Source organism: Peromyscus eremicus, chromosome 7, assembly GCF_949786415.1.
Source record: "Peromyscus eremicus chromosome 7, PerEre_H2_v1, whole genome shotgun sequence".
Classification (NCBI taxonomy): Eukaryota; Metazoa; Chordata; class Mammalia; order Rodentia; family Cricetidae; genus Peromyscus; species Peromyscus eremicus.
In genome coordinates, this window is record NC_081422.1 from 69,628,996 (window position 1) to 69,642,581 (window position 13,586).

The 13,586-nt window shown below is 43.1% G+C and overlaps 1 protein-coding gene across 1 annotated transcript in view; it reads left to right on the forward strand.

Moving 5' to 3' along the window:
- The window catches only part of Myo5c (myosin VC), a 76,378-nt gene that overhangs the window by 48,532 nt on the left and 14,260 nt on the right, over window positions 1–13,586 (forward strand). Inside the window, exons 27-33 of the mRNA XM_059269056.1 lie at window positions 221–284; window positions 1,115–1,195; window positions 8,785–8,965; window positions 10,658–10,751; window positions 11,258–11,321; window positions 11,432–11,582; window positions 13,214–13,301. Of these exons, the coding sequence (XP_059125039.1) occupies window positions 221–284; window positions 1,115–1,195; window positions 8,785–8,965; window positions 10,658–10,751; window positions 11,258–11,321; window positions 11,432–11,582; window positions 13,214–13,301 (723 nt within the window). The remainder of the gene's footprint in view (window positions 1–220; window positions 285–1,114; window positions 1,196–8,784; window positions 8,966–10,657; window positions 10,752–11,257; window positions 11,322–11,431; window positions 11,583–13,213; window positions 13,302–13,586) is intronic.

A 13,586-nucleotide genomic window follows, 5' to 3' on the forward strand; every position in this document is an offset into this window, starting at 1 on the left:
GGCACGGGCTGGCTAGTGGGCAGGGGAGAGGTACTGGGGCATGGGCTGGCTAGTGGATAGTCTGGACAGCTTGGTAGTTGGATACCCGAGAGGGTAGTTAGTGAGTTGGTAGCCAGCTGTTTGGTTATTCAGCAGCAGACTGTAAGAAACCACTCTGGAGAGGCCATGGGGAAGAAAGTCATGCTCAAATTCCATTTATGCGCTCTCCTTTTCCTTCCAGAACGGATGTCAGAGGTCACCAAACAGCTTCTGGAGAGCTATGACATTGAAGACGTCAGAAGCAGGTACTCAGTTTTACATTATTTTACAAACATAAAACAGGTCGGAGAAGCCGGGCGGTGGTGGCGCACACCTTTAATCCCAGCACTCGGGAGGCAGAGCCAGGCAGATCTCTGTGAGTTCGAGGCCAGCGTGGTCTACAGAGTGAGATCCAGGACAGACTCCAAAGCTACTGAGAAACCCTGTCTCGGAAAAAAACAAAACAAAACAAAAAACAGGTTGGAGAGGTGGGCTTAGCAAAGTGTTAGCATGTGAGTTTGATCCATACAACCTATGCTTTTCTTAAAAAAAAAAAAAAAAAAAAAAAAAAAAAAAAAAAAAAAGAAAGAAAAGAAAGAAAGAAGGAAGGAAAAGGAAGAAAAGAAAGAAAGAGAAAAGCTAAGCAAGGCATTACATGCTTGTGATGTCCCAACCACTGGGACAGTAGAGACAGACGGATCCCTGGGCTTACTGACCAGCTAGCTAGTCTAGTCTAATCAATGAGCTCCAGGCCAGTGAAAAAGCTTGCCTCAAAAAAAATGGTATTGGAAGTTGGAGGGACAGATGGTTCAGTGGTTAAGAGCGTTTGCTGCTCCTGCAGAGGACCAGTGATCAGCAGTTCCCAGTACCCATGTCAAATGACTCACAACCACCTGTAACTCCAGCTCCATGGGGGAATATGACGCCCTCTTCTGGTCTCCACCAGCGTGCACACGCGCACGTGTCTGTGTATGTGTGTGTGTATGTGTGTGTGTGTGTGCGCGCAAGGTGAACAGTACTGTAGGAATGACACACACAGACCATGTAATGCATGAGCAAGGTTGGACTTGTGTGCCTTCTTTGTTTTATTTTCCAGGCTCTCTGTGGAAGATCTGGAACACTTAAATGAGGACGGAGAACTTTGGTTTGCCTATGAAGGACTAAAGAAAGCAACTCGGTTAGATGTTCCCTTTGGGCTCTGTTTGTTATTGTTGTTGTTGTTGTTTTCCAGAGACTATACAATGTTGGGAAGGTCATCTTACCTAGATTTGACATGTGAATGAAATTCTTATGGTAAAATTATCTAGTAACCCCTAGAAAGACTTCTCTAAGAATTCAGCCATTTGCCTGGTGAGAAGACCTAATGATCAAACCTGTAGTCTGTTTGCTAAAAACTGGTTAAGGGGCTGGGCATGTAGCTCAGTTAGGAGAGTGCTTGCCTAGTGTACATAAAACTCTGGTTTCCATCCTTGCACTGAATAAATGGGGTGTGATGGGGCTCACCTGTAACCCCAGCACTTGGAAATCAAGAAGATGGGGAAATGCAAGGTCACTGTAAACTACCAAAGAAGTTGGGGGCTAGCCTAGGCTAGAGACCCTACCTCAAAAAGCAAAGAAAATCTGTACTGCAGAGATGGCTCAGCAGTTAAGAACATTGACTGCTCTTGGAAAGGACCCAGGTCCGTTAGATTTCCAGCACCCACATGGCAGCTCACAACCATCTATAACTCCAGCTCCAGGGGATCAGATGCCTCTTCTGCCCTCCACAGGCAGTGCACACACATGGTGTACATGCACACATACATGCAGGCAAACACAAACAAAATAAAAATGCAGGAAAATTTTTAAAGGGAAAACAAAACATTGTTATATAAGCAGCTACTGTATTATGATTGAACTGAGGACGCTTCTGCATTTCTTTAATATATAAACTTTGTTGTCTTACAGAAGCTTTAGGTCCACGGCAAACTGAGTTGAAAATAGATTTCTCACCGGGCATGATGGCACATGCCTTTAATCCCAGCATTAGAGAGGCAGAGGCAGTTGGATCTCTTTGAGTTCAAAGCCAGCATGGTCTAGATATGGAGTTCTAGGACAACCAGGGCTACATAGTGTGTGTGTGAGAGAGAGAGAGAGAGAGAGAGAGAGAGAGAGAGAGAGAGAGAGAGAGAGAGAATGAACAAAAGAGTTCTTATATATACCTCAATATCATGTGCAGCCTCCCCACTGACTCATATGACCTTGTGTGGTAACCTAGCAGGGCCCTCCCCCCACAAAAGGCTCACATTAAGGATTCATCTTGTACACTCAGTAAATCCTCACAAGTGTGTAGGACACATTGTGGGGCGTTTACCCAACCACCCCCACAGTTCCCCAGAGTTTTCTTGAGTGCGAGCAGCAGGAAATATTAGATAGAAGGATTTATTGCGGAGAATATCGCGGAGATAAACAGATAGAAAATAAAGGATAGCCTCGAGAGGGCCTGGAACCTATTCCAACGGGCCCCGACTGTCTCTGCCCCAGGGTATTTATAGAGATGCCAAGGGGTGGAGCAAAAGACCTCCTCCCCCAGCACAGCCAAGTGCAGACCATCTCAGACACCTGCACTCAGGCCCGTGGTCTAATCATCCTCTATGTGGACCTGCTGGGTAAAGCCACGAGGAACCCGAGAACGGGCTCCCACAGGTCCCCCTTTCTTAATATATAAAAAAAATAACTATTAATGGCTTACAGCAATTTCCATAGCTGTTATACCTCCCAATATGGGAGTAGAGGATGATAAAGATGACATTTCTCTTTTGAATTAGGTCCAAGGTGACTACAGCAGTCTTAGCTGCCTCAAGCCCTTTCTAAGCCAAAAACTCTTAAGGCGACTACAAACTTAAAGAATCCCTTAGCTTCATCATTACCATTAACAGGTTAACATAAACATTGCTATACATAGCCACAATTCTCTCAGTCTTACAACTCAAAGCAAACTCTTCACAGAACCATTTGAATTAGCATATATGGTGCTAAATATAGTTAACAATTTTCTCCGTCTTACAACTTTAACTCAATCATTTGAATTTTCTTGCTAACAGAACATAGGAAAAACTTCGATGTATTCATATCAAACTTAAATATTTCCTTAACTCCACAAAACCAGGGTGCATTAATATCAATAGGGTTCTGCAAACATAATTCAATCTCATAGCTCCTCCTTTTCTTTATAATTTTTTAAAGAAAACCTCAAACCTAGTTAGAAGAAACTCATACAATTCCTACAAACCCATATTGAAAAGCAGTCTTCTCAATCTAACCATTAACACTTTGAAAACTTAGCAAAACATCCAAAAGCAGTTTCTTAATAAAACTCTTTATACTTTAAAAGTAGTCTCTTAATATACCCCATTTGCATTTCTTACTAACAAAAACATGACATTAATCCCTCAAACAACTTTTGAAATTAGACTAAGGAATATTAACTCTTCCCCCTTTCTTTATAATTTAAGCAAAATCTCAAGCCTAATTAGAAAACCCAAACTTTTCAATTTAAACAGTTCCGTTTGTAACACAAAACCAGTTCTGTATGTAATTCCATTTTTACATAAACAGTTCCACAAAACAATTCATGAATCACCTATTAATAAAGCATATATGCATACACAAAACTGCATCTTGATTCTAGGTAGAAACAATAAATTTCTTCATTTAAACAGTTCCATTTTTAACCCAATTCCAGAAAACAGTTCCTAGGTCATTACTATAAGTAAACTCAAAATTGTCCCATTGCAATGAAATCTCTACTGTTCATTTCATTTCTTAAGTCCCAAAATTCAAATGATAAATTCTGGTACGAGTCTTCCAAATATGAAGAAATCCATAACCAAAATCTTTGTAGTTTTATCTCATTTTAAGTTCAAAAAGTTCAAACAAGAAATAAATTCTAGTATCAGGCTTTCACTTCCAAATATGAAGAGATGGTTTTCAACCAAAACTTTTTGCCGTTAACAATTTTACTTCAAACAAGCGTCTCTGCAACTTTTGTTCTCACAGACAGAGACCTTTTTAGGTACAGTAGTATTCTAAACCGCACCGTTTTTGATGTTAGCTCAGGTTTTTCTGTGTTGCGTTGATTTTCCATGAATCTCAGCTGCGGATGCCTTGTGCTAGTTCTGGCGTCCGCCATTCTTAGCTTCTTAGCGGCTTCTGGAGCTTTTGAAAAACCGCTCAGACTGCCTGCTTTGCAGTCTGCTAGGACACTAACTTCTGTATGTCTCAGGTTCTTTCACCATATTCATTAAGAATAGACTCACACTTAACATTTACACTTTACAAACTCACATATAACCTTTTGCCTTGCAAAGCATTTAGACTCACATTCAACATCTACATTTTACAAACTCACATATAACGTATTAACATCTACTTATTTATACTCCTTAAGGAAACTATAGAACTACTTTAGCAAATATATTTCTTATTACTTATATATTTCTTATATTCATTCCATCTTATTCTTATTTAAACTTACATTTACTGCTAACATCTTTACTTCTTACAAGCTTATCACTACATGTCTTAAGACTACCTTAGATACTTCTTGTAAGCTTATATTCTTAAAGGATCTATAGATCTATTTTACAAACTTATATAGGGCTACCATTAACATATATTTAACTTAGCAAACACCTAAAGATTTTTTAACACAGATCTAACAAGAGAATTTTTATAAACTTACATATCTTATTTTCATCTTTTTCTATTTCTTACTCTTAATTATTATCACTATCTCTATTAGAAAGATTCTTAACTAGACAGGAAGTACATACATCATTGCTAACGTTTAGAGTTTATAGTCAGCTTTGCTATAAAGCACTGAGATTTTAGTGAGTGTTGTTGTTATAGAATTGTGATAGTTGTTGCTAGGGGACTATAACCTTCCCAGGATGATGCCACACTCCAAAGTTGCCAGTTCTCTCAGCCGTTCCGGACCGGCAGAGATGCACTGTTAGCGGTAAACAGTTTTTAACTAGAGGCTGTCCCTTCATCCAAATTCATAATAGTTCCCCTAAGTGCTTCAATTCTAAGACAACGTTCAGTGTATAAACTGCTTTCCCTTGTTTTAAGGATTTTAAAGTGGCTTGTTTGCTCTTATAGGTAGCTTTCTGTCATCCAGCTACCGTAAAAACTTTGCACAGCTATTAGGGTAAATAAGTCATTTTACGAACCCCCAAACCGCGAAGTGCCTAGTTCCATATCCTTTCAATGTTTCATTGGAACTGACACTTAAAACTCTTAGATGATTTTCCTCCTTATTCTTTTAAAAGGTGTATTTTAAAGTTTACCATGAATGTATTTTCGAGCTGACAAAAGTGTTTCAGGGCAATGTCGCCATCTTTAGCAGAAAAACTACCTTTCCCAGAATGCATTTCCCTTATATCAGTCTATAATAATATCAGTCCCTTATATCAGTCCTTTATATCATTTCCCTTATATCAGTCATTTCCCATAGTTCTTTTCGGGTCTGAGAGTCAACTGGTTCTCTTTTACCAGACTTGCTTACAAATTCTTGCCCGGGAGGTTTGAACAAAGTTTTTTGCTTTTGCAACGGGAGATTTGAACAAGCATTTTACATTTTCAATTATGGGACATTGGGAGATTCCTATTTTCTCCTCAACTGGCTTTAACAGGTGTTTCTCCTTCATCAGACACTGGCCCCCAAATCAGAACTGCACCTGCCTTGTTAGCCGGCATTGAGGCTGGCGTTTCTGATAGCAACTTTCCTAGGGGCTTGTGTTTGTCTTAGCCAGTCAGTGAAAAACAAAATCATTTATAACAGCTTTTCCATAGCTCTTTCAGAGAGATTTTCTCCCACGGATCTATCTCATTTTGCTTGTTCCTTCCTTCCCCAGATGCAGAGCTTCAGGTATCTGTCTGTGGCTCTGTTCCCCTGCTAGCTGCTTTTGGAGGTAGGGGCTTTTTTTCCCCCCCCCCCCCCCCGAATCTGCCTCAAATTCTAGCAGCTTTTTCAGGTCATATATTTTCTGGGGAGGATTATGTCCCTTCTCTGTTTCTTCAGAGTCTTTCTCCCAGACAGTTCCCAGTTTGGTCTCAGTTTATCCCCTCTACCCTAGAAACAGTTTCCGACACTACAGTGGCGGCTTTCCCTGCTACCGAAGGTAGGGGCTTTTTGTCTGTTTTCGGGGTCTGTGTGGTTAGCGTACAGACTGAAAATCTAACAAGGGAGGTTTTTGCCATTTCTAAACTCCCATTAGGACAGGCGTTTTGTTTCATCAGGCCTTCACCTGGCCCAGTCCCCCAGTGGGTTGCATTTGCTTGTCTGGGTGCTCAAGGACAGAGCTTATGCCAGAGGCAATCACCCCTCAGGGCTATACTCCCTCATCTCAGGGAGTCAGTTGAAACAAAGCTTTTCTCAAAGAGGTGCTTTCTCTGACAGAAAAGAAAGCTTTACTAGTTCTGTTCTGCCCTGGCTGGGCTCTTTCCCCAGACAGCTTTCTGACTCAGCAGCACAACTGCTTTAGACACAGTTCAGCTTTACTGTTTTCCCAGAAAGGTCCTTATTCTGATAGGAAAGCTTTTTCTCAGATTTCTTTTTTTCAGCTGTGGACCTATCTACCCGGGACTTGTAGGAAAGCAGGCAACTGTGCTGTTCCCACTGGCTTTAGTTTTGTTCATTGGCAATCTTCCCCTGGGTTCTGCACCTTCCTGCCTCAGCTCTGTGCTCCAGGAAGTTTACAACTGCAGGAACCCTAGTATCCCCGAAATGCACTCCAACTCAGAGACGCTGGCCAGTCGCCTCTGGGTTTTTGCTCAGAAGCAAGGATACAATGCTAATAGTTTGCATTGCTTCAGGGGATCTTTGCATTAGGACGATTAGGAGCACCTTTTCATTCTGAAACGCTCACTCAAACAAAACCCTTGATGCTTCAGCTCGGCTTAACTGAAAAGCTTGGCTTTTTTGCTTTTCCCAGTAAAGTTTCCTGCCCTTTTGGGCTCTCTGTAGCTCTTTACCCACACTCTCCCAAGCTTTTCCCTCAGGGTACTGTGACCCACTGTCTTTTACTAGTTTAAAGAGACAGAGCTTAGAAGAGGTTTTTAGGAACTTGTCCCTGCCTCCTGCATTACAGGGAGGATTTTTAAAGCTTGAAAGAGAACTTAGAGGTTTTGCTGTCTTAAGTTTGTTGTTTTTCCTTTGAGCTAATCACAGGTGGTCCCCATATTAACATCTTCAGGTGATTCTAATTTTTGCCCTTTTGAAAGTTAAAGGCTTTAGTTTTTAAGTTTAAGAGCTTTTGAGAAGGATTAAGGCTTTTTAGAGAGTTCCCGAGTTTTCCAAGAAAAGCTTTTAGTTTGAGAGAAAGATTTTTTTTTCCCCAGGAGAAAGACCAACTTTTCCCAAAACTTCCCAACTTTAAACTTTGACTTCTTACACCCCCATTTTTGCCTCAGGGAGAAATCACTTTCTCCTGCCGCTTGGACTTAGCATTTCAGCTGTCCCCAGGTCAAAAGCTTCCATAGGAAACTTTTTCTTCCCCATAAGCTCAAAGAAGAGCTTTTTTACTACCTGTAAAGCCCAAAGAAAGATTTTTTTCCCCAGTTTGCATTCATAGCCCCCAAAATTAGAAAATTGAAGAGTTTTTCTGTCTAGTTGCCTTTTTTCCTACACAATCTTACACTTCTAAGTTTTTCCTACACTATATTACTACGCTATACCTTATACTTATTTTTCACAGATAGAAATTGAGAAAAGGATAGAAGATAGAAAATTTTGACAGAAGAGAATTTCGCTGCAGCATCGGACATCCTTCCAGTCCGCTTTCCTTTTCTCTCGAGGATAAAACCCCTGCCTCTCAAAAATATATATAAAAAATATATATTTTCCATAACACCGGCATGCCTCATCCACTGGCAGGGCTGAACTCAGCACTTTCGCCAAAAACTCTGTAATAAAACTATTATTTTCCTTTATCTTTAGTCCCTATTACTTTGTCTTTAGTCCCTGTTCATTTGTCTTTAGTCCCCCCTTCTTTTTTAGTCCCCCTTTTTTTCTTTAGTCCCTTTTTTCTTTTGTCCCTGTTCATGGCGCCATTCTGTGGGGCGTTTACCCAACCACCCCCACAGTTCCCCAGAGTTTTCTTGAGTGCGAGCAGCAGGAAATATTAGATAGAAGGATTTATTGCGGAGAATATCGCGGAGATAAACAGATAGAAAATAAAGGATAGCCTCGAGAGGGCCTGGAACCTATTCCAACGGGCCCCGACTGTCTCTGCCCCAGGGTTTTTATAGAGACGCCAAGGGGTGGAGCAAAAGACCTCCTCCCCCAGCACAGCCAAGTGCAGACCATCTCAGACACCTGCACTCAGGCCCGTGGTCCTAATCATCCTCTATGTGGACCTGCTGGGTAAAGCCACGAGGAACCCGAGAACGGGCTCCCACAACACATCATTACAACTGTATCATGCAGAACAGATACAGGTTTTAAACTAGTAACTAAAAGCATAGCTGAATTGCTGAAATGAAATGTCTTTGTCATTGACTGCGTGTTAACCACACACACTGTTTTATGGCAGTGGGCAGGGTCCTTTGATTACAGTTCCTCATTCCCTCCCTCCTCTCTGGGAGTGCACTGTCAGCTTTAGTCCTGAGGGTGACACGCTGGCCCTTCTTTCTCAGCTGTGGCACGATGGCCCCTCTGCGGTCAGCCCAGCAACAAGGAAACACGGAGACCATGGGCTCATTCCTCTCCCCTTCCTCCCACAGCGTTCTGGAGAGCCATTTCCAGTCTCAGAAGGACTGCTACGAAAAAGAGATTGAAGGCCTGAACTTCAAAGTCGTGCATCTGAGCCAGGAAATCAACCACCTGCAGAAACTGTTCAGGGAGGAGACGGGCATCAATGAAAGCATCCGTCACGAAGTCACCAGGCTGACATCAGAGAACATGGTAGGCCTGGCCATGGCGTGCAGGCACTGTCCATTGTCCCAGACATTATTCACTGGTGGAGCAGAAATCAGTTCTTTGCAGCAAAACAATTGGTTTCAACTAGTTCTCTAGTGGTAAATAACTAAGTTAGAAGATAAATCTATACAATGTCCCCAGGCTGGGGAACACTCAGATTAGACTTACCATGTGTTTGATTACCACATAATGGGTTCAAATTCTGTGAATGTGCTTAAGTTCATAGATTTAATTCTAGCCCCAAACCCCTGCAAAGAAACCCAAACAGACTAAGGCAAAAGCGTGGCTCTTGAGAAGGGTATATGTTATGTCAGTCCGTTTGTTCATCCCCTCTGTCTGCCCTGGATCTTCTCCTTCTTATTATATTTATCTGGTTCTTTCTTCTTATTTGCACCTGCTGAATGCTTTCAGGATCTATAGACACACACACACACACAGAGAGGGAGAGAGAGAGAGAGAGAGAGAGAGAGAGAGAGAGAGAGAGAGAGAGAGAGGAGAGAGAGACATACAATGTTTTCAAGATACACACACACACACACACACACACAGAGAGACACACACAATGCTTTTAAGATACACACAGAGCCAGGCGGCAGTGGCACATGCCTTTAATCCCAGCACTTGGGAGGCAGAGCCAGGCCAGGCAGATCTCTAGGAATTCGAGGGCCAGCCTGGTCTACAGAGTGAGATCCAGGACAGACACCAAAACTACATGGAGAAACCCTGTCTCAAACAAACAAACAAACAAACAAAAGATACACACAGACAAACATGCATACATATACACATAACAGTTTCAAGATCTACACACACACACACACACACACACACACACACACACACTTCCTTATCCTTATCCTTTGGTCACCATCTCACTTCTTTGTGAGCTGATGGGTTTTCTCAAAGCTCATTAACCATCCTTCTTCCACACATCCTTCATTTTTCTCTGCAGCCACCCCATTCTGTCATGTGCCCCTCAGCAATGTGTGGTGATGCTGGCTGCTCCCCTGCCTCCGGGATTCCAGGGGATCACACTACCTCACTAGCCGCTGATTCTCTGCTTCTTCCCTCCTTCTCTGGCCAGACTATAACTTGGGACTCTCAGGGCATCACCAGGCATATCCAGGGAGGATACAGGAGCAGTCAAGGGGCTTCATAGGCTTGTGTATCTCTAGGATAAACTTTAATGAGGAACCCACAGTGAGATCCACTCCGAGGTATTCTTTGCTTGGGCTTCGGAGGCCTGGGTGTCTGTATAAACTTAGAGAACAGAAACACAACAAAGGAGAAGGGATTGTGGAGAGCCCTGGACGGTTCCCGCTACAGAATGTCCTGAGATAGTGTGTCCTGTTCCAGGTGAGAAGGCATTGCTAGGCATGGGTGCAGTTCAGCACAGGGCACCCTTCCCTTCCCACAGTGCACCCCTTTCCTTCCCAGGATAGCCATGTGAAAACTGTTCTCTCTGAGCATGCTGGGATTTTTGGAGACCACTGTGTAGGTCTTCAGATGAAGGGGGAGGGGATATAATGTCAATAAATCCCAGTGCCTCCGCTGGCCTTTTTACACAACTGTGTATTCTACAAACTGAACAGGAAGACAGGTGAGTGTTTGTTTGGGAGAGTGTAAAGTCCAGACTCAAGCATTGGATATTCTAATAATTATTACTCTTCTCTGAAGATGATCCCAGACTTCAAGCAGCAGATTTCAGAGCTGGAGAGGCAGAAGCAGGATCTTGAATCCCGCCTGAAGGAGCAGACGGAGAAGATGGAAGGTAATGGAATCATCCTGTCCTACACTTAGACTTCAGCATCTAGAAAATGCATGGGAAGCCACGGCATTGGGGGTGCTAAGCTGTGGTCTCCGGGGCCAGGCAGGTAACCCAGGGGTCAGAGGATCGCTGTGTGGAGGACAAGAATGGGTGCAGTATTAAAGGGGCAGCTTCCTTTAAGTTCCCTGGGTGTCTGGCACAGTGGGAATGTAGCCCCTGGTCCTGCTATTACTATTTCTAAAGAGAATCCAGAAATCTAGATGTTCAAATGAAATGTCATTCTTACATAACACTTTACAAAAAAAAAAAAAAAAAAAAAAAAAAAAAAAAAAAAAAAAAAAAAAAAAACCCAAAAAATCAAAAAACTAAGCCTTGCTCAGACCAAGCAAAACCTAATCTCTGACTGGATGTGGATTAGGACCTTAGAGCTGGGGAAATAATGACAGCCCCAGATTAGAACTCAGTGGCACGGCTGACCACCGACAGCACTGACAGGTTTCTCATGACAGGAAAACTGGAAGAGCCGTTCGGTCACCTAAATCAAGCCCGAGAAGAGGAAGGAGCGCAGGCCAAGTAAGTGTTCTGGTGGGAACTGGCCCGGAGCAGCCAGTTCCCATCTGTGCAGCCACCAACACTAGGGTGGTCACACCGACGACGCCCAGAGCACCTTGTCCCTTCCTCAGGGCGGTGGAGGCTCCAGGAAAAGAGAGGCTGAGGGATAAGATCCAAGAACTGCAGGAGGCCAGTGAGTTCCTGAAGAAGCAACCAGAAGCTGAAGGGGAGGTCAGGAGTATCCTCCACCAAGAGGCGTCCGGGCTGTCTTTGGAAAACAGGGTGAGGAGTACGGATGATTGGCTCCTGGGTGGCGATGTTGCTGAGCAGGGAAATGTGCCGCCTAACAGGCTTTCCTCAGAGCACTCTGGGTCCTTATCTCAAAGACCGGTGGTTATAAAACTCAGAGTAGAGTGCTTGCCATCTGCAGAACTGCACAGTCCGGACATGGGGGTGAACGCCTGTAATCCCAGCACTCGGGGGTGGAGGCAGGAGAGTCGGAAGTTAAAGGTCATCCTTGAAGGGAGTTTGAGAACATCCTGCTATGTGTGAGACCCAGTGATAAAGAAAAGGGGAAAAATAACAGTAGTCACTTTCAGAAGAACCGGAACACTCTTCACCCAGAAGGAAAGGGAAAGCTGTGCCCAAACCTCAGAACAGTCTCTCTGGTGCCCTCTTCTGACATCCAAAGAGCCCATTCCCCCTGCTATTATTATTATTATTATTATTATTATTATTATTATTATTATTATTATTGGTTTTTTGAGACAGAGTTTCTCTGTGTAGCTTTGAGCCTTTCCTGGAACTCACTCTGTAGACCAGGCTGGCCTCGAACTCACAGAGATCCACCTGGCTCTGCCTCCTGAGTGCTGGGCCGCTGCCACCACCACCCCACCCGGTACCTGCTCTTATTTTTAAAGTCTGAATTGGACGTTAATTTATAATCAAAGAAATACATCAGGATGTACTATATCCATAGAGTAGGAAGTTGCAAAAAGATATTAACCATATGAAAATGGTGCTACGTGGATGATCAGAAATAAAATGCCACATCTTGTATAATTTCTGTGGTACAGAATAGCTAGAATAGGAAAACCCACAGGGACAATCAATTGGTGACCACAGAAATAGACTAGAAAGTGAAAGCTAATGGCTACAGGTTTTTAAATTTTTTTTTATTACATTTGTATGTGTCTTATTTAAGGTTCCTATTGGTGAGATAAAACAACATGTCCAAAAGCAACTTGAGGAAGAAAGAGTTTATTTAAGCGCACAGTTACACATCACAGTCCACCATGGAGGGATGTCAGGGCAGGAACTCAAGGCAGAAACTGAAGCAGAGGCCGTGGAGGAACATTGCTTACTGGCTTATTACTCATGGTTTGTTTGCTCAGCCTGCCTTCTTCTATCATCCAGGACCACCTGCCCAGGGGTGGTACCACCCACGATGGGGTACATCAATCAGTAATCAAGAAAACTCCCCACAGGCCAATCTGCTGGGGGCATTTTCTGAATTGAGGTTCTCTCCTCCCATTGACTCTAGCTCATGTTATGCTAGCAGAAAAATTAAACTAACTAGAACAGTGTGTGTGTGTGTGTGTGTGTGTGTGTGTGTGTGTGTGTGTGTGTGTCTGTATACAGCATGCAGGACCCACCATGTGGTATTGGGGATTGAACTCAGAGCACAGGCTTGGAGGCAAGTCCCTTGACCCTCTGAGCCAGCCCAGATGTAGTGTTCACTAGGAGAACATTGAAGATATCTGGAACTGGATAATACAGAAAGCAGCTGCTGTGCAAATCATGTGTGTGAGTGAATTTTGCAGTATGGGAAATACTCAGCCATAAAGCCATTAACAAAATCAAAGCCAAAGAAGCTATTTCTAAGAAAAGTCCTTGTTTCTGGGTTTCTGAAGGACCTTGAGGAAGAGTTAGACATGAAGGACAGAATGATTAAAAGGCTACAGGATCAAGTCAAGACTTTGACCAAGACAATTGAAAAAGGTAGGAGGGGTATGTCCTTATTCTTCCGAGCTTGTGGGTAAGGTACTGTGTTCTGAAGTGTGTGTCCAGTCCCATGTCCAGAGTACACAAAGCCAAAGGAATGATGCTTAGCTGATCAGGTGAGGACAGAGAGAGCTAGAGAGCCTTTGAGGTCTAGAGAAGCTCTTGCACCACATAGCAAGAACACTGACATTGTTTCAAGAGACACCCAGAAACAAAATACGTTATCCCCTTCCTCTGTTAGTGCCTCATTTTCAAAGTGAAATTGTGAAGGAGCATCCAGTT